General features: G+C 46.1%; 1 protein-coding gene across 4 annotated transcripts in view; it reads left to right on the top strand.

The window, feature by feature from the left end:
• The window catches only part of RNF144A (ring finger protein 144A), a 397563-nt gene that overhangs the window by 308024 nt on the left and 66743 nt on the right, over nucleotides 1-22796 (top strand). Inside the window, exon 8 of one of the 4 annotated variants that reach the window (XM_037026433.2) lies at nucleotides 9456-10045. The exons of the other annotated variants lie outside the window; for them this stretch is intronic. Within the exon in view, the coding sequence (XP_036882328.2) occupies nucleotides 9456-9508 (53 nt within the window). The 3' untranslated portion in view covers nucleotides 9509-10045. Of the gene's footprint in view, nucleotides 1-9455; nucleotides 10046-22796 lie in introns of those variants that run through there. 4 annotated transcript variants of the gene reach the window in all.

Genomic DNA, 22796 nt, shown 5'->3' with positions numbered 1-22796 from the left:
TGTCCAGGCCTCCCACCCAGCGTGCTGGGCTTCACGCGGGAGGACCTCTTTACCTGAAGTCCCCTGGATAAGTACATAATTAGCTAGTGGAAATAGACCTGGAGAACGCTTTTTGTCTCCTTCTCTTTTTACCTTGTTTTGTGTAAACTTTTTGTGGAATCAATAAACAAAGTACAGTCAAGAAAATTAGTCCATTCATCAGAACCAACTGTTCAATTGTTATTTGGTGAATATTGTAAATGCTGATATGAGAATAATGACAGTGAGAAAATCTGTTACGTACCTTCTGTATTCTAGGCTGTATAGATGGAGCTACTGGTACAGATAACTGACATTCTATTGCACACACTTATTTCCCAGTATACATGTCATATCCATGATAAAAAGAAAAAAGTTGGACTATGGAGTACATTTTGGAATGTGATCCTGGGAAGAAGGCAGAACATAATATGAAGGTGTTAGATGGCAGATATGTGATAAATATAAACATCAAATGTGTTATTCGATGTATATGAGCGATAATTGGATTTCAAATTACCCATCTATAAAGAATAGAATCTACAGTGTAAGAAGTTTAGTTATGAAAATAATTGTAAGGAATCTGTTGGCTTACATATAATTTAGAAATACATGCACATATATACTGGGAACGTTCCGAGTCTCCATTTCCCACCCCCAGATTTCTCAATAAAGTCATTGCAACAAGTTTGTGAGGCATGAAACTAAATCCATCTTAACCTCTCTCTGATTGTGAGGAGGATTAGACCAGAATTCCTAAGCAACAAAGAATTCTATAAATTCTTCTTTCTGTTGTTTGGTCCGATTGTAGGCTCACATGCCCACCTGGTCTCCTAGGAACATCACAACAGTGTCACTGGAAGAACATAGTATACATATAAGTTTGTGCTTCATTCATATTTATTTTTTATTCAGTAAAGTGTTGTTGACCATTACTACAGATCATGCATTCTGTTTAGCACATTCAATGATCTATTTAATCCCAACAATAATTCTCAGGAGTGACGCCAGCATTATACCCATTTCAGATTCAAGCAAATTAACTTAGATAATTTGAGAAACTTGGCTGAAGTCATACAGCCTTCCACAGGCAAACCTGGGGTCATCGCCTACGAGCAAAGCACACTGCCGGCACTTTAAAGCAGAAAGTTCTGCCGCCGGAGGGTCTGGTCTTCCCAGGAGGTGATTCAGCCTTCAGAAATTTAACCTTTATGTTTTGGGTGAGCATCTGCTTGGTTATAGCTTTAGAATAACATGGCTGTTGGAAACTTGATTGTTAGGATCAAGCAAATGAAGACAGAGAGATGTGACATTAAATTATTTACATTGAGGTACTAGGTGTGGATCTTTGAAAGCTTTGACGATAGACAGAGGAATTCTTCTGAGAAGTTTTAGAGGCCGAGCTTAAGGCTTCTCTGATTAGCTATGTATTTAGCTCCTCTTAATCTTCATTAAGGTTCATGACGTACATCACAGTAGCTTACAACTGGATGGGAGTAAACACAACCTCTGAATTCAAATGAATCTAAATTCAGAGTATCTGAAACACTTATTCTGTTCTTATTTGTATTTCTTGCTCAGTGCAGCTGTTGGGCCTTTATTATGGGTAATGTTTGCTTATGGTAAGATTAAACGAAAACACAGTAAAATAGCCCCAAATGCCTTTATGGGAAAGCTATACTCAAAAATAGTTTTGAACAATGGAAGAAAAGAATTTTATACAAGTTCTTTATACAAGTGTTGAGTGTGTGCATGCATATCACAAATTGGAAACAGGAAAAAAAATGACTCAGTGCTATAACAACAAAAGTTTATCCATTTTTTTCACTCATGACACCTAAGATAAGTGAAAATAGAAAGCTTTTAATTACGACCATCTAAAAATACCCAAGAATATGAGATTGATGTTAGTGTCTAACCTAAACGATAGAAGCAAATCGTTCTCTGAGATAGTAAAGAAAAATATCTGTGCATTCCTAGAATATGTGGCAACATGACCCCAACTGGGAATTGATTCTGAGGAGGAGAGTGACATAGGGTCTGAAATCCTATTCTATCAAATATTTCCAGCTATATTATATATTCTATTTTAATGGATTCTACACATTACCCTATACTGGCAACCCCTCTTTAACTTGTAATTCTAATACAATTGGTAAAATTGAATAACAAAATTGAACTGAAATGTTGAAAGAGATAATCAGTGTGATAATGTGACAAGAAAATGAAGGTGAAAAGCACAAATTCAGAGGAAGGGATTGTGGCTCTTATGGCTCCTATGCTGTGGAGCATAAAATACTATGTCTGAGGGAATCAGCATTATTTTAATGATATGAAGCCAATGATCTGAGTGGTCGAAAGTTACCATTTAGAACAGCAAGATAATTGTTGCAAATTCAAACTAAAATATCATTTATTATATATAATATAATTGCATAGTACAAATCCATCTTGGGCTTTCCTGTAAGTAAAGCTAATGAGTTATTAGAAACACCAGGACAACATTACTACAAGAGGTTCCCGTTCAAATATGGTCAGTAGTAGGGAATAAGGAGAAAAGTAACTGTTGAAAAAGTAGGAACAGATATGAAAACATCTAAGTTCTAGTCCTTACTTTATCACTAAGGAGAAAGTCTTTCAGTGACATGTAAAGCAAAACATAAGTGATTTTAATAATGAAGATTTTGTACCAAGTCATTTAGCTGAAATGTTGTCTTTCTCCTACATACATCCCCTTTTCTCATTTGTTTAGGATATAAAATACTTATAAGAGTGAGACATTGAAATGCCATTAAGCATTGTGTTATTGTCTATATACCATGAACAAAAAGAATGTGAAGAATCTTTATATTTCTAATTACCCTGTCAAATTTTGGGAAGCAAATTAGGCAAAATTTCCCAGTATTATACCAACTCATAGGTTAAAGAAGAAAGCCTGAATTATAAGAACAACAAGCACCCACTGCATTTTGACAAAAATAAAACATTTCAAACTTAGATATTTATCTTTGCATTTTTAGAGAAGTTATAGACTCAAATGATTATATTTGAAATGAAGTATGGAATAAAAAGATAGAAAAATAGAAGTAAAGATATTATAAAGAAATGACCAGAAATGAATGCAAGAGAAGACATGATACAGTTGTATCAATAGTTGTAATTTTGTGGTAAAGGGGAAAAATTGATAAATACCTATAAGATTTCATAGATAAAAAAAGTATGAAAGTATAAAGAAGGAAAATATAACAAAATATTAGGAATAAGAAAGAAGACACTACTGAATAACAGAGACTAAAGACATAAGACAACATTTGATCAATGTTATGTCAACAAGCTTGGACAGAACTTAGGCAAAAAGAAAAAGTTCTTAGAAAAAATAATTTTCCAAGTCAAACTCAATAAAAAATAGAGAAAATGAAGTTTTATAACAATTAAAAAGAAATTAATTTATAGATAAAAAATATTCCCACAGGGTGAACACCAGTCTTAGATAGTGTTTTAAGCAATCCCTAACATCCTAAGGAAGAATTCTAATCACAGATATATTTTTCCAAATAAGAAAAAGTGAGAGAACATTTTCTAGTCTTCAACATTAGTTAGGAGAATGATTTTGACACCAAAACCAGACAAAGTCAGTATAAGGAAAAATTATTAAAAGCCAATATTTTAAATAGTCTTGAATATGTATGGAAAAAATCTAAAGAGTATATTAGCAAATTAAACCTAACAATATGCAGAAAAGATAATATATACTAAGTAAATTTGGTTGATTCCAAGAATTTGTGGTTTAGGGCAACACATAAAATCTGTTAATATGACTTACTCTATTAATACAGTTAAGAAAAAATAATCCAAACATATGTAGAAATTTTCTTAATATCTACCATGCACTTAAAATAGTGATTAGCACATTGGGGGATTATGCTCCCCAACTTCAAGCTTTACTACAAAGCCACAGTTATTAAAACAATTCAGCACTAGCACAAGAACAGACCCATAGATCAATAGAACAGAATAGAGATCCCAGATATAAACCCACACATATATGGCTAATTAATATACAATAAAGGAGCCATGGATACACATTGGGGAAAAGACAGCCTCTTCAACAACTGCTGTTGGCAAAACTGGACAGCTACATGCAAGAGAATGAAACTGGATTATTGTCTAACCCCATACACAAAAGTAAACTCAAAATGGATGAAAGACATAAGTCACAAAACCATAAAACTCATAGAAGAAAACATAGGCAAAAATCTCTTGAATATAAGAGACATGAGCAACTTTTTCCTAAACATATCTCCTCAGGCAAAGGAAACAATGAACAAATGGGACTACATCAAACTAAAAAGCTTCTGTACAACAAAGGATACCATCAGCTGAACAAAAAGGTATCCTACGGTATGGGAGAATGTATTTGTAAATGACATATCCTGTAAGAGGTTAACATCCAAAATATATAAAGAACTCACATGCCTCAACATAACCCAATTAAAATAAGGGCAGAGGATCTAAACAAACACTTCGCCAAAGAAGAAATTCAGGTTGCCAACAAGCACATGAAAAGATGCTCCACATCACTAATCATCAGGGAAATGCAAAGTAAAACCACAATGAGATATCACCTCACACCAATTAGGATGGCCAACATCCAAAAGACAAATAACAATAAATGCTGGTGAGGATGTGGAGAAAGAGGAACCCTCCTACCCTGTTGGTGGGAATGTAAATTAGTTCAACCATTGTGGAAAGCAGCATGGAGGTTCCTCAAAAAACTAAAAATAGAAATACCATTTGACCCAGGAATTCCATTCCTAGGAATTTACCCGAAGAAAACAAGATCCCAGATTCAAAAAGACATATGCACCCCTATGTTTATCACAGCACTATTTACAATAGCCAAGACATGGATGCAACCAAAGTGTCCATCAGTAGATGAATGGATACAGAAGATGTGGTACATATACACAAAGGAATATTATTCAGCTACAAGAAGAAAACAAATACTACCATTTGCAACAACATGGATGAAGCTAGAGTGTATTATGCTCAGTGAAATAAGCCAGGCAGAGAAAGACAAGTACTAAATGATTTCCCTCATATGTGAAGTATAACAACAAAGCAAAAACTGAAGGAACAAAACAGCAGCAAACTCACAGACTCCAAGAAGGGACTAATGGTTACCAAAGAAAAAGGGGTTGGGGAGGGTGGGTGGGAAGGGAGGGAGAAGGGGATTAAGGGGCATTATAATCAGTACACATAATATAGTTAGGTCACGGGGAAGGTAGTATAGCACGGAGAAGACAAGTAATGACTTGTCTTTACAAGTAGAGCATCTTAGTACGCTGATGGACAGTAAATACAATGGGTTGGAGGGGGGACTTGATAATATGGGTGAATGTTGTAACCACAATGTTGCTTATGTGAAACCTTCATAGGATTGTATATCAATGATACCTTAATAAAAATATGATTAGCACAACTAAAGAAAAGGGACTTCTTAAGTTTTTTAGAATGTTTTACTAAGTAGGAAAACGATAAATAATTCCATCATCTCAGAAAGGAGTAAGATACCAACCATCATACTTCTAAACCACATTATACCGAATATTTTAGCCAAAGAAATAAGACAAGAAAAAATATATATATAGACTGAAAAGTCAAAAACAAAATTATTATTTGCTGACAATGTGATTTTCTATAAACAACACAGAATTGTTTATACATAAATAATTTGCATTTTTATGAGAGTTTAGCAATATTGATGGACCTAAAATCATTATATAAGGGTCAACTGCATTTACCTACCACAGTAATAAACTATGGGAAAGTGGGAGGTAAAATACCCAGCAATAAAATTTTTAAAATAAATATAAATAAATAAGTCATGAAATAAATTTCTGAAGTAAAATACTGAAGGAAAGTTAGATCAAGGCACAGATAGCTCATTCTAATGTATAGTGATATTACATTGTAAAGATGGTATTTGTGTACAAATATACAAATGGATGACAAATAGATAAGCAGAACAGAAAATAAAACAAAGAAAACAGATTACTGGAGAAAAAATATTGAAAATAACGACACCAGGATTATGTTTAACTATGAAAAAATAAGAACAGGTTCCTACCTCACACCACAGACAAAAATAAATCCCATATGACTTAAGGGTTATATGTGAAACCAACTAAAAAAAATTAAGACTTCAAGTCTAATGCTTTCTGACTTTTGGGGAAGGGGACATTTAAAAAAAACTGTATGCCCACAAAAACAAGCAAAAAAAATAAAGGATATAAATTTGACTGCATTACAATAGAAAGAAACAATCAAAACTTGTGCTTCCAGAAAGCAACTACAGAAAAATTAAATGCAAGTCACAGACAAGGAGATGTTTGTAACCCAGCTAACAAAATGTATAGAAGACTATTTAAAATCAATAATTAAAAGACCAAAAATAGGCAAAAAAATATTAAAAGACATTTTACAGAAAAGGAAAGAACAATGGCTAGTGATAAAGCCTAGTAACCAATGAGAAGAATTTCCAAACTCATTAGTTAATCACGCAAATGCAAAATAAAACGTCAGTGAAAACCGTTTCATGCCTCTCAGTTTGGCACACAGAACACCCAGTGCTGTTGAATCATGGAGCAGATCATCCCGTCATCTGGAGACAGGCCCCGGGATGCCCAGCGCAGTACTGGCCATGGCAGGAACCTGGAAACAACCCACATGTCCACCGAGGGACATGGGCCACATTGAGCAATGGGAAAAAGAAAGTCGTGCGGCGGCGAATCCCCACATACAGCAGGAGAGATGAGTGGATCGCAGGTGCATGCGTCCACCTGGAGATAAATGTGGGGTAGAGAAAAAGGACACGGTGAAGAATGAATTCTGAATGATCCCCATTTTAGAAGTTCAAAAATTATATGTTTTTTAGGAGTCATATTTATGTAGTAAAATATGTCAAATAGAAAAGGACAATGAACCCAGTGTGAGGAGTGGTCAATACCAAAGTGGCAGAAGGGAAGGGGTGCTGAGCAGGTACGGGGGGCTTCAGGTGTACTTGATCTTGTTCTAATCTCAGTCTGGAGGGTACAGAATGGGGCTCACGTGAACATGTTTTTAATCTGTCCTTCCACCTATCCATCCATCAATACACCTATCCACAATCTATCCGCTTATTGTACACACACACATACAACATTTTGTAATAAAAACCACTGGAGGAAGGGAAGGGAAGGGTGGGAGTGGGAGTGGGATTAGGAGTGGGAGGAGAGGTGGGAACAGGGCACCCGCAGCTCTTCTCTGGGTCTGGGGTGACCTTGTGCAGCCCTGGCATAGGACGTAATATCGCATCCACCCATTTACTAGATCACAGGGTATCCAAGTGGGGGAGCTGAGAGGGGCCCCTGGACCCAGCTCTGCGGAGTCTGGAGGTGACCTTGGGCTTCCACTGCATGGATCCACCTGTAAGAAGCATCTAAAATACTCACATTCACAGATGCAAAGAATAGACTGGTGGCTGCCAGGGGCTGGGGGAAATCGGGCTTGCTAATCAACATGCATAAATTTTCAGTAATAAAAGATGTACAGTATTGTGCCTGTAGATGATAATGCCGTACAGTACACTTACAAATATGTTAAGAAGGTAGGTCTCATGTCAGGTGTTCTTCTCACTATTTAAAAAGAGCGGAAGGACAGAACAAGGCCCCAAAGGAAGCCAGGAAAGGAAGAGCATGGGGCCGCAGCGAATGCTGTCTGTGGCTCTCCAGCCCGAGTTCAGAGAAATTGGAGCAGGTTTTGAGGTGGCTGGATCCAGAGGACGCTGCCTGGAGCTGCTGGATGGGGCTCCTGGGCAGGCGGAGCCCCCACTGCTGAGAGGCTACACGACCTCAGACAGCCGCCCTGGGGGCCCAAACCTCTGAGCGGATCAGGGGCTTTGGACGTGAGGTGCTTCTTGCTGGCAGGCTTGGCTGGGGCCTCCGGCAGATTGCGAAACGGCTGGAGGGGGTCCCTATTCCTAGCAGACTCCACCCCATTCCCCAAACGCATCTGCCTCCGTCTGGAAGCCTTCTAATCTACCCCCCAAGCAGGGCCTGATTGCATTTCCTAAGAAATCGGAATGCGTTCCTGCCCAGCTTTAATCTCCTCAGCGTCATCCATGACCTTCAGAGTAAAATTCAGACTCCTGAGCGTGGGAAACAAGGTTTGGAATGTGGTTTTCTACCTGCATGTCTCATCTCTTTCCCACGCAACCCTTGTCCTTCATTACACACAGACGCAGAACCACACGATTTTCCAAAGGCATGTCATCCTTGCCCACGCAGCCAGCCCGCTGCTCTTGTGCCTGTGCGCACCGTGCTTCCTGGTCGAAGTTCATTCCCTTCAAGGCTCAGCCAAGCGGCACTTCCCCAGGGCAGCCCTCCCAGGCTGCCTTGATAGACTGGGCTTTTTGGCTCCCTGCTGCCATTGTGTCTTCTGCAAGCTTGCAACGGCTTAGCGATTACATGGCGCTGTCTCTCTCACCACTAGCGTAGGGGCCGGTGCCTTACGAAGGACTGACAAGGAATTAATGAGTAAACCTTACCAAGAAGTCACCCTGAGCAGTGTGAGCAAGTGTCTGACTTGCCCTGTCTCCCTCCTTCTATTCCCTACGGAATCCAGTTCTGGGAAGTAGGGTCACTACACAAATTCCTGGTAAAGTTGGAGGCTCAGAAATCCTAATCATTACTTGAAGCATTTAGAAACCCAGTAGAATTTCCCAGCAATTAGTTTTTTTAATAGCAGAATGGTCAAAGACAAAGGGTCATGTGAATACAAGAAGTCTCCCCAATAAGCCAACTCTTGAGGCCCTTAAAATATTCAGACTTACCTTTGAGAGTCACTTGCCTGTAAGAACTTCTGAACTTGGCTATAAACCTAACAGCTGCAATAAGCTACCACAGTCCCCATCTACTATGGCGGAGTGAACAGCCCAGCTGAGTAATGAATGATGTGTGTAAGTGAGGCGGAGCAGCCAGTTGCAGGTGAAAACTATGCGTGTCTTACGGGTTCCAAGGAGAAGTAGATCGGTTGGTTTCATATAGATAAGGGACTCAAGCAGGGGGAAGGGCGTGATCACTGCGTTCCGCACGGGAGCTCGTGGCCAAACTCAGAAGTTAATTAGACGGAGCGGGCAGAAGCGGAATGCCTGGTACACAAACGGTAGGAAGACTAATACAAAGGGGGTGAAGGCTTTGAAAGTTAGAGTAGAAATCATATAAACGTGTGGGCAGCGACCAAAGACCCCTTCAGCGCCTGGGAGTCCTTCCCACCTGCCCTGACGCGGGTAACGAGGTTTTCACCTTCTGGACAGTTTCTAATACACATCTTAGTCTCGGTTTTGCAAAAGCATTATTTTGATGCCCCATTCATTCATTCATTTGTTCGTTCCTCAGCCACCTTGAGATGCCTCTTCTGGCCTGGATGCTGCGCAGCACTGGGTCCATGAGGATGAGTGAGCCAGTATCTCCGTTGACAGTGCGTCGGAGAGCCCAGGACGCCAGCGGCCAGCGTGGCCAGGCTGGGATGAGAGCTCTGCGGGTGCACTGACTGTGGGTGCGTGGAAATCATGGCGCCAGGGCCACTTGATGAGCTAGACTCACAAAGGAACAAGCTCTGGGCAGGAAGCCAGGGCCTGTCTCAGCTCTGCTCCCGACCAGCCAATCAACTCCAGCAAAGCTGTCCCCACCCTGGGGAGTCACACAGAGACAGGATTGGACGGGATAATTTAAGGCGCATTCTGGCTTTATGATACTAGGTCTAGCCCAAAGATGGTCACAGTTTGTTGTGCCTTTGAGCTGGAAAGGCCCCAAAAGTGCTTTCCTGTCCAGCCTCCCACAGAGAAGCGGGGTTCCTGGAGGCAGCCAGTGAAGCCCTGAGGCTCGTGCAGTCTCTCCCTGCCCTGTGGGCCCACGCCACTCCCAGGGCACCCAGGCCCGCAGCGCTGGTTTGCCCAGTGTTTTTGCTCATTTCCCCTCTGGCTGTGATGTTTTTTCCCTCACTATATCTCCTTCTCCGGGAAAAATCCCTACTCCCTCTTTAAAGCTTATTGTACCTAGCAAATGGCATTGTAATTACATTTCATGCCGTTTTCTGCACTAACATGTATGATTTTGAAGGCAGGGGCTCTTTTTCATCCTTGGATCATAACCATGTGGCCCAGTGCCTGGCACCTAGTGTGTGAGTGACTCTGTGTGTGTGTGTGTGTGTTTTTGTGTGTGTGTTTCAGGTTTAAGAATACATAAAATGACCATACTAGGCAGCCTAACTAAATCCACATTTTCTTTCACTACAGCCATAAAGAAGTTAGAAAGTACTGGAGAAGAAGGGCCGAGAACGCTGGCCACTTGGTGGGTGGATGTCCGAAGGTGAAGGTGTGTGCAGGGGTGGGTGTCTGCAGAAGCTGCAGGTCCCCCGGAATCCCACTGGCTCTGCCGGTGCCTGGCCTTCAGTTCTGCAGCCTCGGAAACCCTGCCTCCGGGGTACCCCAGTGTCGATCATTTCTGTAAGTGCTAATCCAGACTGACAAAGCCCCCAAGAGATGGTGACAATAGCCAGATGATTGCTCAGTTTGTGGAGAACTGCATCTGTTAGGAATACGCCAGACATTTCTGTGGGCCTGACACAATCTCTCCCCGCAGGCAAGTGCCAGGGGAAGCCAGGTTACGCTCAGGGGCTGCCTGGCCAGTGTGCGGTCCAGGCAGGGGGTGGCAGCTGGAGGGACAGAACATCTCTGGGCTCCAGCTTAGCCAACGGGATGTGGCACCCTTGCAGCCGGGCACTGTGTAGGGCTGTGCTGCCCTGTCCTTGGGCACTGGTAACCCAAAGACACGGCCTATGGCATGGGAAGCCTCCAAGGCTTCACCACCATCCCCACCGCTGGTGGGACGGGCTGCTCCCATGGTCTTCGTCACCTCTCCTTGTCTCTGAGCCTCGGCGGCCTTGCCCGTGAAGTGAGAATACAAAGGACATCCACCTGAGTGTCGTGGCCCAGACTAGGTGGTGTGGAGACAGCAGGCAGCTCAGCGCCGGCGTGTCCCATTTGCCCTGGCCTCCCCCACTGCACAGCTTCTCTGTGTGGGCTTGTGTTATGAACAGGTTTCCCCACAGTTGCGTGCCCTGGGAGCCCTCTGCCCCGTGGAATGGATTGGCTTGTTAGATGGGAACAGTTTCCAGGAGAAGAGATTCCCCACCTCCAGCCTCACTCCCCCCTTCCCTGGCCCCTGGGGCCTTCCTGGGTGCTTTTTGGCGGCTTCTGGGAGGGGCTGGTGGGCGAGGCTGCAGGGTCCAGGGCTGTCACACTGACTGTCAGCATAGATGCTAGTCGTCAGGTGCGCTTCATCCTACCTGCCTGCCTTTATTTTTGTTCTCAACTTATCCTGAACTCTGGTGGAGCAAAGTTCTGACATCTGCATGGGAATCCCCGGGAGACTCAACACTGACCTGAACTCTGCACTTCTATGCACTTCCAAGCATTCAATTTCTAGAGTGCAAACGCATTTTCTTATTTTAACTTTCTGGAGAAAACACCCTAGTACTGTCCCAGAGCCCCCTGCACCTGGTCAGACTGAGCCGGCCTGAGTGGGGACCCAGGGCGTGGGCATCACTCCCACTCCGGAGGGGCTGGTCACCCCCAGACAATGGCCTGCTCTAGCAATCCCTGCGCAGCAGTGACTGGCGGGAGACTGGTGGGGTAGGCTGGCCTCTGTGTGGGACCATCAGCCCTGCCACTCGTCAGCTGAGTGACCCCGAGCAAATCTTCAGCACTTTATGTTTTAGTTTCCCAATCTGTAAAATTGGGAAATCTTGGAAAGAGTCTCTCATTTTTGGTCAGTGTCTAATTAGGTGATGGTGATCCATGTCAAGTGTTTACCAGTGCTGGATGCACAGCAAGTACACTGCTGTATCATTATTATAGTATTATTATTACTCCATGTCCCATACTGGACCCTGAATTCTTCAAGGACCAGTACTGGACTTCACCCCATGCGCACACACACCTCCAATTCGCCAGCCTCCCCTGTCTTCTGAGCCCCGCCACCTGCTGGGTGCTGGACTCAGATGAATGGTCATGCCCCAGGGCATGGGATCCGACTTTGCCGGTGACTGTCAAACAGTCCAGGGGAATTCAAATCCCACACAGGGTAAGTTGGCTAACGGGGCACCAGCAGATGTGGCTTCCCTATCCCTTCCTGTCCAACACTTGCTACACACAGTGCTCTTTGCAACCTGGCCGGAGGCGTCCCTCTCTGCGGCTGCCAGGCTCTGCGATGCCCACCTTGCGTTCACCTGTCTTTCTTCTCTCAGTCCCTTTCCTTCGTGCTCTGAGGTTGTGTTCAGGTGCTGCCTCAGTTCTGTTTTCTAGAGTCCAACCTAAGCATGATCGTGTTTCTCTTTGCATCTCCAGTGCCCACTGAGAGCAACTGTCTTTCCTTAGTTAGTGCCCAGTGGATGCTTATGGACTTAGCGATGGAAGAACTGACTATCTGATGCCTAAGGACTTAGTGAATAGTCTTGTGTTCACGCCTGTGTTTCCACTGAGTCTCAGCACAGACTTAGTCCCTCTGCTTCTAACAAACGCAAGGAAAGGAAGGACGAACCGGGAGGGGGAGGGAGGAGGAGGAGAGGGGGAGAGGGTCCAGAAGAGGAGCCGCCTCTCTCAGCTTCAGTCTGTTCCAACTGCCTTGTTTGCCGGGTTTCATTTTGGGCCAGAACACTGCTAGTCTAGCGAAAAGGAGAGCAGGACCAGGAAGACATGAGAGCAGGGCGCTCCAGGACGATCTCTGATACAGGGACGGGGGATCATTGTGAATCTGGACAAATGTCAAAAGCATTAGCAGCTCAGTGCCAGCCCCACAACCTCCTGTGAACCTTTAATTAGTTGTAAGCCTGGAAGCCTTTGCTGGGAAGCTGTGCCTTTGCCAGTGAACACGCCTGCTCGGCACTCGGTCGGCAGACCTCTAGAGCAGGGGCCACTGGGAAGCAGCAGGAAGGGGTTCCGGACACCACCCTGCCCCGGCTCAGGGCCAGCCTGGCACATGTCCCTTCCCTCCAAGGCCCCCTTTTCCTCTTTGTGAAGTTCTAACCTTCATCCTACTCCTGCTGAGCTGCCCACAGGTTGACTTGGGGACACATTCATCCCTCTGGGGACTCTGATGGCACATAATCCTGGTTGGACATAATCTCGGGGGGACACCCTCTGTGCCTGCACCCTGCCCATTGAGAAGCCACCCAGGGGGCCCTGAGGCCAGCAGGCCAGGGCTCCAGAGAGATGAGGCAGCAGGCTTGGGGGGCACACTAGAAATCCCTGAAATAAACGTCGTGGGCCTGCCAGTACGCACACTCCCTGGACGATAGTTCCATCAAGGGCAGCCTGCGGTCAGCATTTCTCTGTTCCCTAAGGACAGAGCAGAGGGCACGGAAGCTTCTGCTCTCCTCCTGAGACCACCCGTTATCCCAGAGGCTGCTGCAGCCTTTGACGTGATAACATCCCAAATGACTGGTCACTTAAAAGCTCATTAATTTTTTTAGCTGACACAGTGAACGCCAATCACCAGGGTGACAGTTTTGGTGGGTGTGCATCAGGGAAGTCCAGACGGCGACTGCTGACCTTCTCTCCTGCTAACAGAACCCCGAGGGGTCTGAGCAACCCTGAGGGGTCTGCCTTGGTCAGTGAGGAAGGTTCTGCTGGTCAGCCAGGGATCTGGCCCACTGCTTTTCACAAGTACATTTTTTACTCTTGCAAACTGATCTGCGTGTCTCCTAAAAACAAATGATCACTCTTGAATTTTCTCTACGTATTCCCTCCACCTGGAATGTCTTTCCTGATGGATGAAGGGATATTTTCCCAAACCACTGGTGTTGTCACTGCAGACAGGCCCGACCTCAGCCAGTGGCTGGCCGGCAGGATACCTTGCCTTCCCTCCAGTCTCCCACTCCCCACTCAGCCCCACGTTTTTCGGTGGCCCAGCACCACAATACCTCACCTTGCCAAGAGCTGTGGGGCTGGGGCCCTGCCCTGAGAGGCTGCTACACTCACCTTGTGCTCCCTGGGCTTCCCAGAGGAGAGCTGATGACCTCCAGCATCAACTTCACTTCTAGAGGCTTGTCAGTTCACACCCAGGGGCTTGCCTGGGTCTCACTGTGATTGTTTTGTCAACCTAACAGATAACCACTGAGTTATGTCCTGCCTTGTCCCAGGCTCTATTGTGGGTGGTAAGGACGCACAGTGGGTTGACCTTGGGCCATCTCTTCAAGATGTTCATGGCCTGGTGACACCTCTGTATGTGGTAGGGCATGCACAGGACAAATGAAAATATTCTATAGGAACTCATCTCACAGAGAAATAGTTTCCTTGAGGAACTGGAATCTTTGGTCTCTCAAATAAGACCATACCATTCAATTAAGATATCATTGTTACAAGCTTAAAATAATTTTTTACTATGGAATGTTCTGTGCCAAAGAAGACAAGCACTCCTGGGGACGAATGTGACCCGTGTGGCCAGTGCACCTGTCCACCTGTACTGTCTGTCATGCAGCATCTTAATTAGGTCAGTAGCTTTGGTTCACCTGTGTATTCACTTGGCCATCAAAACAACTTTGTATTTGGGGTCACGTGTTCAAGTTGGGGAGACAGAGGCAAAGAGATGACAAGTGACTGAATAAGGTCACAGAGGGCACCCACAGGAGAGCAATCATTTATTCTTAAACCTCCTGACATCCAGTTCAGTACCATTTCTGTGAGTGGACTCTGACCCTGAGGCTACCAATTCACCTTAGATTCAGTAGATTAAATTTTTTTATTTAAGGTAAAAAGATTTAGGGAACATGTTTTCCTAGTACTGGATTGTTCAAACTAATTATGTAAAGTCTTAAAGAAAAAGCATGGGGAAAGAACATGTGTCTATGATCCACTTACTAAGTAGAGCTCCGCGTCCTGTCCAGCTAATGGCCCAGTGCACACTTTCTTCACAGAGACGAGGCCCGGCCAGTTCCCATCTCATCGTAAGTCATACAGGGTCATGTGGGGTCACAGCGTCTCCTTGTAGACCTGAACAGGAAAGAGGCTCTCTCTGTGGTTCAGGATTCATTGGCATCCACGCCATTCTCTCACTGGAGAGGGCCAGGCCCATGGGAGACACACCATTTGGTTGGCAAGACGTTTGCAGGGAGTCGCTGTAACAGCCACGTCCTCTGCAGGTGCACACCTCAGATGTCTCACTCCATAGAGGGAGGGAGGCTCGTAGGCATACAGGAAACTGAGGCCCTGGGAGGCCCTGGGCCTTCCCTGGGCCCACAGCAGTCATTTGCAAGTCCACAACTGGATTCCCAGTCCCGTGCGCCCCACTCTTCTGTCAGGGTTCACTCCCCACGTTTCACACCCACACAGCTGAACCCCAGGTGAGGCGGCTGAACCTCCCTGGGAGGTTCTGCCTTTGCATAGCAAACATCCCCAATTGCCTGGCCCGCAGTCCTTCCCGAGGCCTGGCCTCTCCTGCCCTGTGTGCTCCTGGCTCTCAGCCAGCGCCATGGGCAGTCCTGCCAGGCTGCCCTCCCAGCAGCTGCCCCAAAGGGGGCGAGTGAGCCAGGAATGAGGCGTACCCCTCCCAGCCCAGCTGTCCGGTCGTGCACAGCACTCGCACCCCGAGGGAGGGGAACCCAGGCCACCCGCCTGACAGCCCGGCCCCTGGCCTCTTGGAGAACAGTCCGGCACATCCTCCCTGCCCGGAGCCCAGCCGGCCAGGCCCGGGGCAAGCTCCCCGCCAGCGCTGGGCTCAGCTGACTCCCTGCTGAGTCAGCCCCTCAACTCTTTGTGCGGCTGGGGCCCCAGAGGAAGTAATAATTAAAGAAAATTTGGTAAATACGCAAGCTGAATAAAACTTCTTATTCGTGGCTCCTTTTCTTCTTTTCTTGTCATCTGGAGCCACAGCCTGTCCAGTTTGCAGTCCCAGGTCTGTGTCCTGCTCTCTCCCGTCACTTGGCCATAGCCCCTCTCCACTGATGGATCTCCACAGACAAGAGGTTTGCTGGTGATTTCTGTCCCCTCCCCTGCAGGCCAGGGCCCAGAGCAGCTATCCCCCTCCTCCCCACTCCTCAGGGAGCTCTGCCTCTCCGCCTTCTCCACGTGCCCTCACGATGCTCCGGCCCCCAGCCCTCCCGTGCAGGGCTGTGCATGCATGTGTGTGCGTGTGGCCGCCTGCCTCTCTCGTCGCCGCTGAGCGCCTGCCCACCAGATGGGCCACGAGGCCGTCTGGCCCAGGGGCTGCAGACACTGAAGAGATGTCTGTGAGGTACCAACTTCAAATACACTAAAGTGCAACTTAGTAATACATTTTTAAAGTAACAAAAGAAAAACAAGTAGATGAAAATACAGCAACAAAATGAAATGACCCCAATCTTAACGGATTCAGGCTCCCAGTTACATAGACGCTGCAAGTAGGTCCAAACCATCCCGCCCTTGTCCTTGCGAGGGGAAGGCTGAGGGCCGGGAGCCAGCATCTTCTCCGGGAGGGCGGAAGCCCTACCACCTAGTACCTCCGCGGGTGACCTCAGAAACAGCAGGTCAGTGCTATGGTTTAATCTGTTAACATGAGGTCATCTGGAGCAGGGTAAGCCCCTAACCCGATGCAACGAGTGTCCTTAAAAGAAGAGGGAAATTTGGACAGAGACACCCACAGACAGAAGATGATGTGAAGACAGCGGGAGGGACGTTGCCTTTCCGTGGAGGCTGAGACTTAATAAGATGAGAGCACAGCTCAAGTAAAATAGCCTCAATGTGAGTAACTGTAAAATGTATCCTCTTTGGTAAAATAGGACTCTTCATCCCACAAATATTTGTCCAGTGTATATTCTTCCGGAATGGCTCGACCCTGCAACAAATGACAGTTCTCTTATTAGGTGCCAGTCACAGCAGGCAGACAACAGTAAATCAAGCATCCATATTTATTCTCAAGTATCTCCGTCTGGCCGCAGGGTTGAGGCCTTTCTAGGACCTGATCTATGTGGTGGGTAGGATAAGCACTCCCAGGCGAGGGACACATCCCGCCAGCAGGACTGCTTGCTGGGAAATCTGTGGAGGCTTGGGAAGAGGTGACCAGTGGTGGTGGCTGACTCCTGGGGACTGAGACTGTAGGTTGAGAACACCTGGGTTGGGGCAGGTGCCCAAGACTACCTGGAGGAAAGAGGGGTGCTTGAGCCAGCACTTGGGAAGATGTGACATTTGTATGGTGGAAGGTGGTACGGGCTGCAGCTTGCCATTTCAGTTCAGTAGGATGAAAAATATGTGCAGAGGCGAGGAGGTGAGAGAAACAGGCAGCTTTCAAGAAGAGTAAGCAGAAGCCCGATCATGAGTCTTTAGATGTGACAAAAAAATGTCCGGACCTTTCTGTAGCTGACAGTGAGCCTTTTCTAACACAGCAGATGCTTTGATAATGATTGCCATGTCCAGACATTTCTGAGTTGCATAATGTCTGAGTTAAAATACTTTAACAGCTAGTCTTTATTATGTATCCAAGACACTTCATTTTATTTTGTACCTACTGCGTGAGTACGTGGCTTCTGAGAAGTAATGGTTGTTCCTTCATCCAGCCTATTAAATTTGCCTACCACTGGCATAGAGACATGCCTGAAAATGACTATTCTTGACTCAGGGTGGGATGAGCCTTAAAAGGCAATTGAATCATTTCTCCAACTCATCAAAAACAATCCCCTAACCTCCTACCCCATCCCTCTCCCACACTCCCACCTCCCCACTACCTTCAGCATTTTTGGTAGCCAGTCATCGAGATCCTGTGATTCAGCAATAACAAGAATGAGCACTTGAAGTGATTCATTTCATCGTTGGTTTTCTAAAGGGAGAGAGCGGGTGCGGGAAGCCAGAACCTTCCAGTCTTTAGCCACTGCACAGCACCATTACCACAGAGTCGTTTCAGCTGCTGCTTCGAAGGCGGGTGCGGAACGACCCTTGGCAGATGTCAGGGGAGGACAGTGGACGAGAAGGCAGCCACCCCCCACCATTCCCTTTCTTTCTCCTCTGTAACCATGGCAGTTGCCATGGAAACCACACCCTTGTGATAGTTCCTTTTGACTCGCAGCTGTTGAAATCACTAACATAGCATTGGAAAGTAGATTTTTAAGAAGTGTGTGTGTGTTTTAAAAAAAGGCTCTCTCCTGTTATAGCCCCTGTGCTGGAGGCAGGGGCAGCTGCTCCTTCCAGGAGAGGTGTCTGCGGCTTTTGCAGCCCCTTCTTGTTACGAAGAGTAAGACGCAGAGGAAGAAAGAAATGAGGGGTACAAGTCATTTACTGGCTACCTGCTTGGTGCCAAGGACGATGTGAGATGCTTAAAAAGCAGTTTCTAAGTAAACCCCCCAATTTGATATACAACCATTTTTCCATTTCATGGCTACCTATCGGGTGTAGCTCAGCCTTAGAATGGGAGCTAGCTGCAGGAGGTCTGCGATTTAGGCGGGGCTTCGGATCAGGGAGTTCCAGTAGACCTGGAAGTCAAGATCAACCACATGAGCCATCACTCAGTCATGACTGCTTAATGAAGCTCCTTTAACACAGAACCGTGGGACTCAGCCAGCTTCCCTGGCTGACAATACCCACTGCATGTTGTCAGGTATCCAGGCCTGGAGGGTAACATGTCCTGATTCCATGGGGAGAAGAGACAGGAAGCTTTGCATTTGAACCCCTCTAGATTCTGCCCCGAATCCTATGTATCTCTTCCCTTGGCTGATTTTAATCTGTATCCTTTCCCTTTAATAAGCCATAACTCTGACTATAATAGCTATCTGTGTTTTTTGTTTTTTGTTTACAAAACACTGGTATTCTTAATTGTTTATCACTAAAGCAGCTTTAATGAGGACTGCGGATCAGGTTCTTCACACTGCACACAGTGGACGATACCTGGCACTCAATAGATCATTTCCCAGTTTGTAGTGTGCACAGCTATCTCCTCTGAATCCCATGAGTCAGGGACTCTGGTTTGTGGGTTCATCTTAGTATCCTCAATATCTAACATAATGGCTAGCAGAGAGCAGGTACTCAGGCCTGTGAATACAGATGAAACTCTCAGAAATTCGAAAGAAAACCCATGTGGCCAGAACTTGAACAGAGCAATGCAAAGGCCTACACACTGGTGACAGCCGGGTTTAAGAGGATGACTGTCTTACTCAGCTCAGGATGGCATGACAAAATCCCACAGACTAGGGGCCTGAACAACAGAAATTTATTTTCTCACAATTACGGAGGCTGGAAAACCAAGATCGGGGTGCCAGCACAGTCAGGTTCAGGTGAGAGGATCCCATTAGCTTGTAGATGCAGCCATCCCACTGTGCGCGCACATGGCCTTTCCTAGGTATGTGCAAGCTCTCGGGGTTCTCTTCTCATCAGAGCGCAAACCCAGCACAGGACCCCACCCTCAAGACCTCATCTAATTTCAGTCACCTCACAAAGGTCCCCCCTCCAAATATCATCACTCTGGGGGTTAAGGCTTCAACATGGGGATCCTGGGTGTGTGCAGTGACTTACTCTGAGGTGACCTACAAAAGACTGCTGGGAATGAGGTGTGGAGAGCAGGCGGCTGAGCACAGCACCAGTGGGGCGACCCCTCCCCAGGAGCAAGGACCCATACTTGCTCCCATCTGCAGTCCGAGCATGCCTGTGAGTGCATTCGGGGACGCGGGACACGGAGGAAAGTACTGCTCTCCGTCGGCCGAGGAAAGATCTCAGGAGCCACCAGGGGTTCTTGGTCTCCCCTTTGTTGAGACAAGTCCCTAGGAAAATGGGGGAAAAAAGCCCTCTTCTGCCAGGTGTCAGTGTTCTTAGCACTCCCGTCTGATGAGACTGCTGCCCGGGAAACTGGCAGCAGCCCACGGCCTCTGTCAAGGCCCCCTCACACCTAGAGCTCTCCTTGGAATTCACAGAGCTCCGAGTACCAAGTCCCGCCCATGGGAGGCATTCGGAAGCTGGTGCCGGCATTTCTGAGAGGGGGACTCAAGTGCGGAGAGACCGGATGGCCTGCTTGGCTGATCCCCGAAGGTTGGTCATACCAGCAAATGGGGTTTAGCATCCAGCTCCCTGAACCGTGGTGGAGTGCTCTCTCCATTGCACCGGTCTGCCTTCCAGTAGAGGGACAGAGTTTACAGCCAGGGAAGTACCAGACCATCGTGGGCCACCCTGTGGGATACATCTCCAAGATCACGCATCTTCCTAATAGACGTCTTCCTTTGTGTGTTCTCACAGGATTGCAGTCTGAGAGCTGAATTAACACTTCTGTCTGGTAGAAAATGCAGCAGGAAAGGACAGCCGTGATCATTTTAAACAAACTGCAGAATTTCTAGAGCAAAGAAAGAGTAGAGAGTAAAAATAAAGTGGGAAGGTAAAAATTACTTTTGCAAACTTGAAATTCAGTAGCTTCAGTCCTGACATCATTAGAAAAGGCTGAGGACAATGCTCAGATATCTGGCTTGAATAAGAGGATGGAAGTGGCACCATTCTTGGAGAGGGACGGAGAATCAGCAGCATGTTTAGGAAAAATTGGCACCCTCAGTTGCTGCCATGTCGAGCGTGTGCGACCTGTCAGGAACACAGATGGTGATGCCCAGCGGGCTGTGGGCCAGGCTCTGTGGATTGGGCATCGTGGGGGACAAAGGGAGGGTGAGTTGAAACTATGGCTACACTGTAGTAGAATACAGAATAAACGGAGGAGAGAAATGAAGAAGCAAATAAAAACTATCATTTCAAGAATTTTGGTAAAGAATAGAAGAATGTAAAAGAAACAGAAAATTTTGTCAGGAGAGGGTGGTGATTAAGAGTATCAGTTCTCAAGCCAGCTGCCCCCGTCTGAATGTGGCTCTGCCGCTTTCGGCTGTGTGACCTTGAGCAAGTTACTTGACCTCTCTGTGCCCCGGTTTCCTCACCTATACCACGACCATGATGATGATTATGATAAGGATGATACTGCATTTCCCAGGCTTCTGTAAACAGTAAGCCAGCTAGTATACTCTAAGTACTTGCAGCATTGCCTGGCCCACAGTAAACTCAGCTGGTGTTGGCTCTTACCAAAAAAGCTGAAGCATGAGGAAAGAGAGGCTGGGCAGTAGTGTTGGGGATGGGCAATATTGAGAGGAGATATTTCTAGGATAAAAGGAGTGAGGTGTGCATTCTGATTGCCCGGGTGGTTCTGATCCCTTCACTGGCTAGCTGTGCCCACACCCTCTGCAAAATCCCAGTGTGCAGAAGTCTCTTGTCAGACGCTGAGGACGCAGTGATGAAATGACAGGCGGAGGCAGGATTCTGGGGCAACTGAATGGGGCAGCTGAGAAACTCCTCAAATCCCGTCTTGCTTCCCAAGAAGTGGCAGGTGAGTCTCCTAGGTCACCTAAGTTCCCTTAGAATCTGTGAGCAGATGGACCCCTCAAATATGGGGACTGAGACTGAAGACCCACAGGGGTGACAAAAAGCTATCTGTGACCCAACGCTTGGGTCTCTTCTATCTGTGTTAAAAATGGTCACTTGAATGTCTCCAGCTGTGAATGTGTAATTCCTTTTATTTCTTCATCATTCATTCAAAATTCACCTGGCATATAACAATGAGAGTTCTGCTCTCTGCCTTCATACAGTTCACAGACATAAATGTAAATGATGACATAGTGCAGTGTGACGACAGTTCTGACAGGTGCCTGGGAGCCTGAAGAAAGGGTGCCCGGAGTCAGGGTGGGGATGGGCGGGTGCCAGCGGCTTTCAGAGGGGGGAGGGCTTAGAGACCACATGGAGACCAGTCAAATTAACAGAGAGAATAATATTGTGGGATGTCAAAACTGCATGTGCAAACCGTGTGGCTACTTAGAAACTGCCCTTACTTCCGCTGGGCTGCCACATGGAGGGGAGTTTCAGGGGTATAAAATGTGAGGTCCATCTTGAATCATGCAGCATCTGCTGGGCACAACCTCAGGGGAAATCATTTGTGGATGTAAGGTGACCACTTAGAGCAGACAAAGCAGAAATGTGGCTGCCTTTGGGAACTTCCCCAAAGTTACCGCCTGGGCAAATTTTTCAACCGGGAAATTTTGTCCCTTAAGGGACATGAGTTTACTCTGTTTCCACTCTGTGAAAGGTTTACATTTGTAAGTTTTAAGCATATAAAACCTTATACTCCCCAAACAATGTTATTACCCATCTCCCATTTACTGGTCCAGTGAACACTGATTAAGGTGACCAGCCTGACTACTTCATTTCAGGACTTGAATGAACCTGGGGAAAGAGAACTGCAGGCATGTGCGGGGTCTTGAAACTGCTCCAGTGATCACTTTGTAATAATCTTTCCAACCTCCCGATCCATCTCTCAGCATTTACTTCAAATATTTATTTTTAAGGAAAATGTAGCACTTCAGACCTAAATTAAAGCTAAAGATATACAATAAGTAGAGGCTTTGCGATGGATTCTAGACCAAGGTTTCAAGCAAGGCTTAGAAACTTAGAACCACCAACTTGAGCCAATGAACAGTTTCATGCTTACATCTTTTCAACTAGATTGTCAGTGTTTCTCAGGGCAGGAGAAGAACCCCATTTCTTGGTTTTCTAGTCAAGATGACAATGAAGAAATGGAGCCTATTAAGTGCAAACCATTCTGTTAGATGTTGTATGTGAGGGTCAGGAGGAGAAAGTTACTGGATTCTAGCAGGGAAGAAAGATGTACATGGATAAAGGTGTTGAGAGATATACACAGTTATGT

The sequence above is a fragment of the Manis javanica genome, chromosome 1 (genome assembly GCF_040802235.1).
Source record: "Manis javanica isolate MJ-LG chromosome 1, MJ_LKY, whole genome shotgun sequence".
Lineage (NCBI taxonomy): Eukaryota > Metazoa > Chordata > Mammalia > Pholidota > Manidae > Manis > Manis javanica.
Note: the sequence above shows the minus strand (reverse complement) of the source record. Positions and strands in the feature narration are given on the sequence as shown.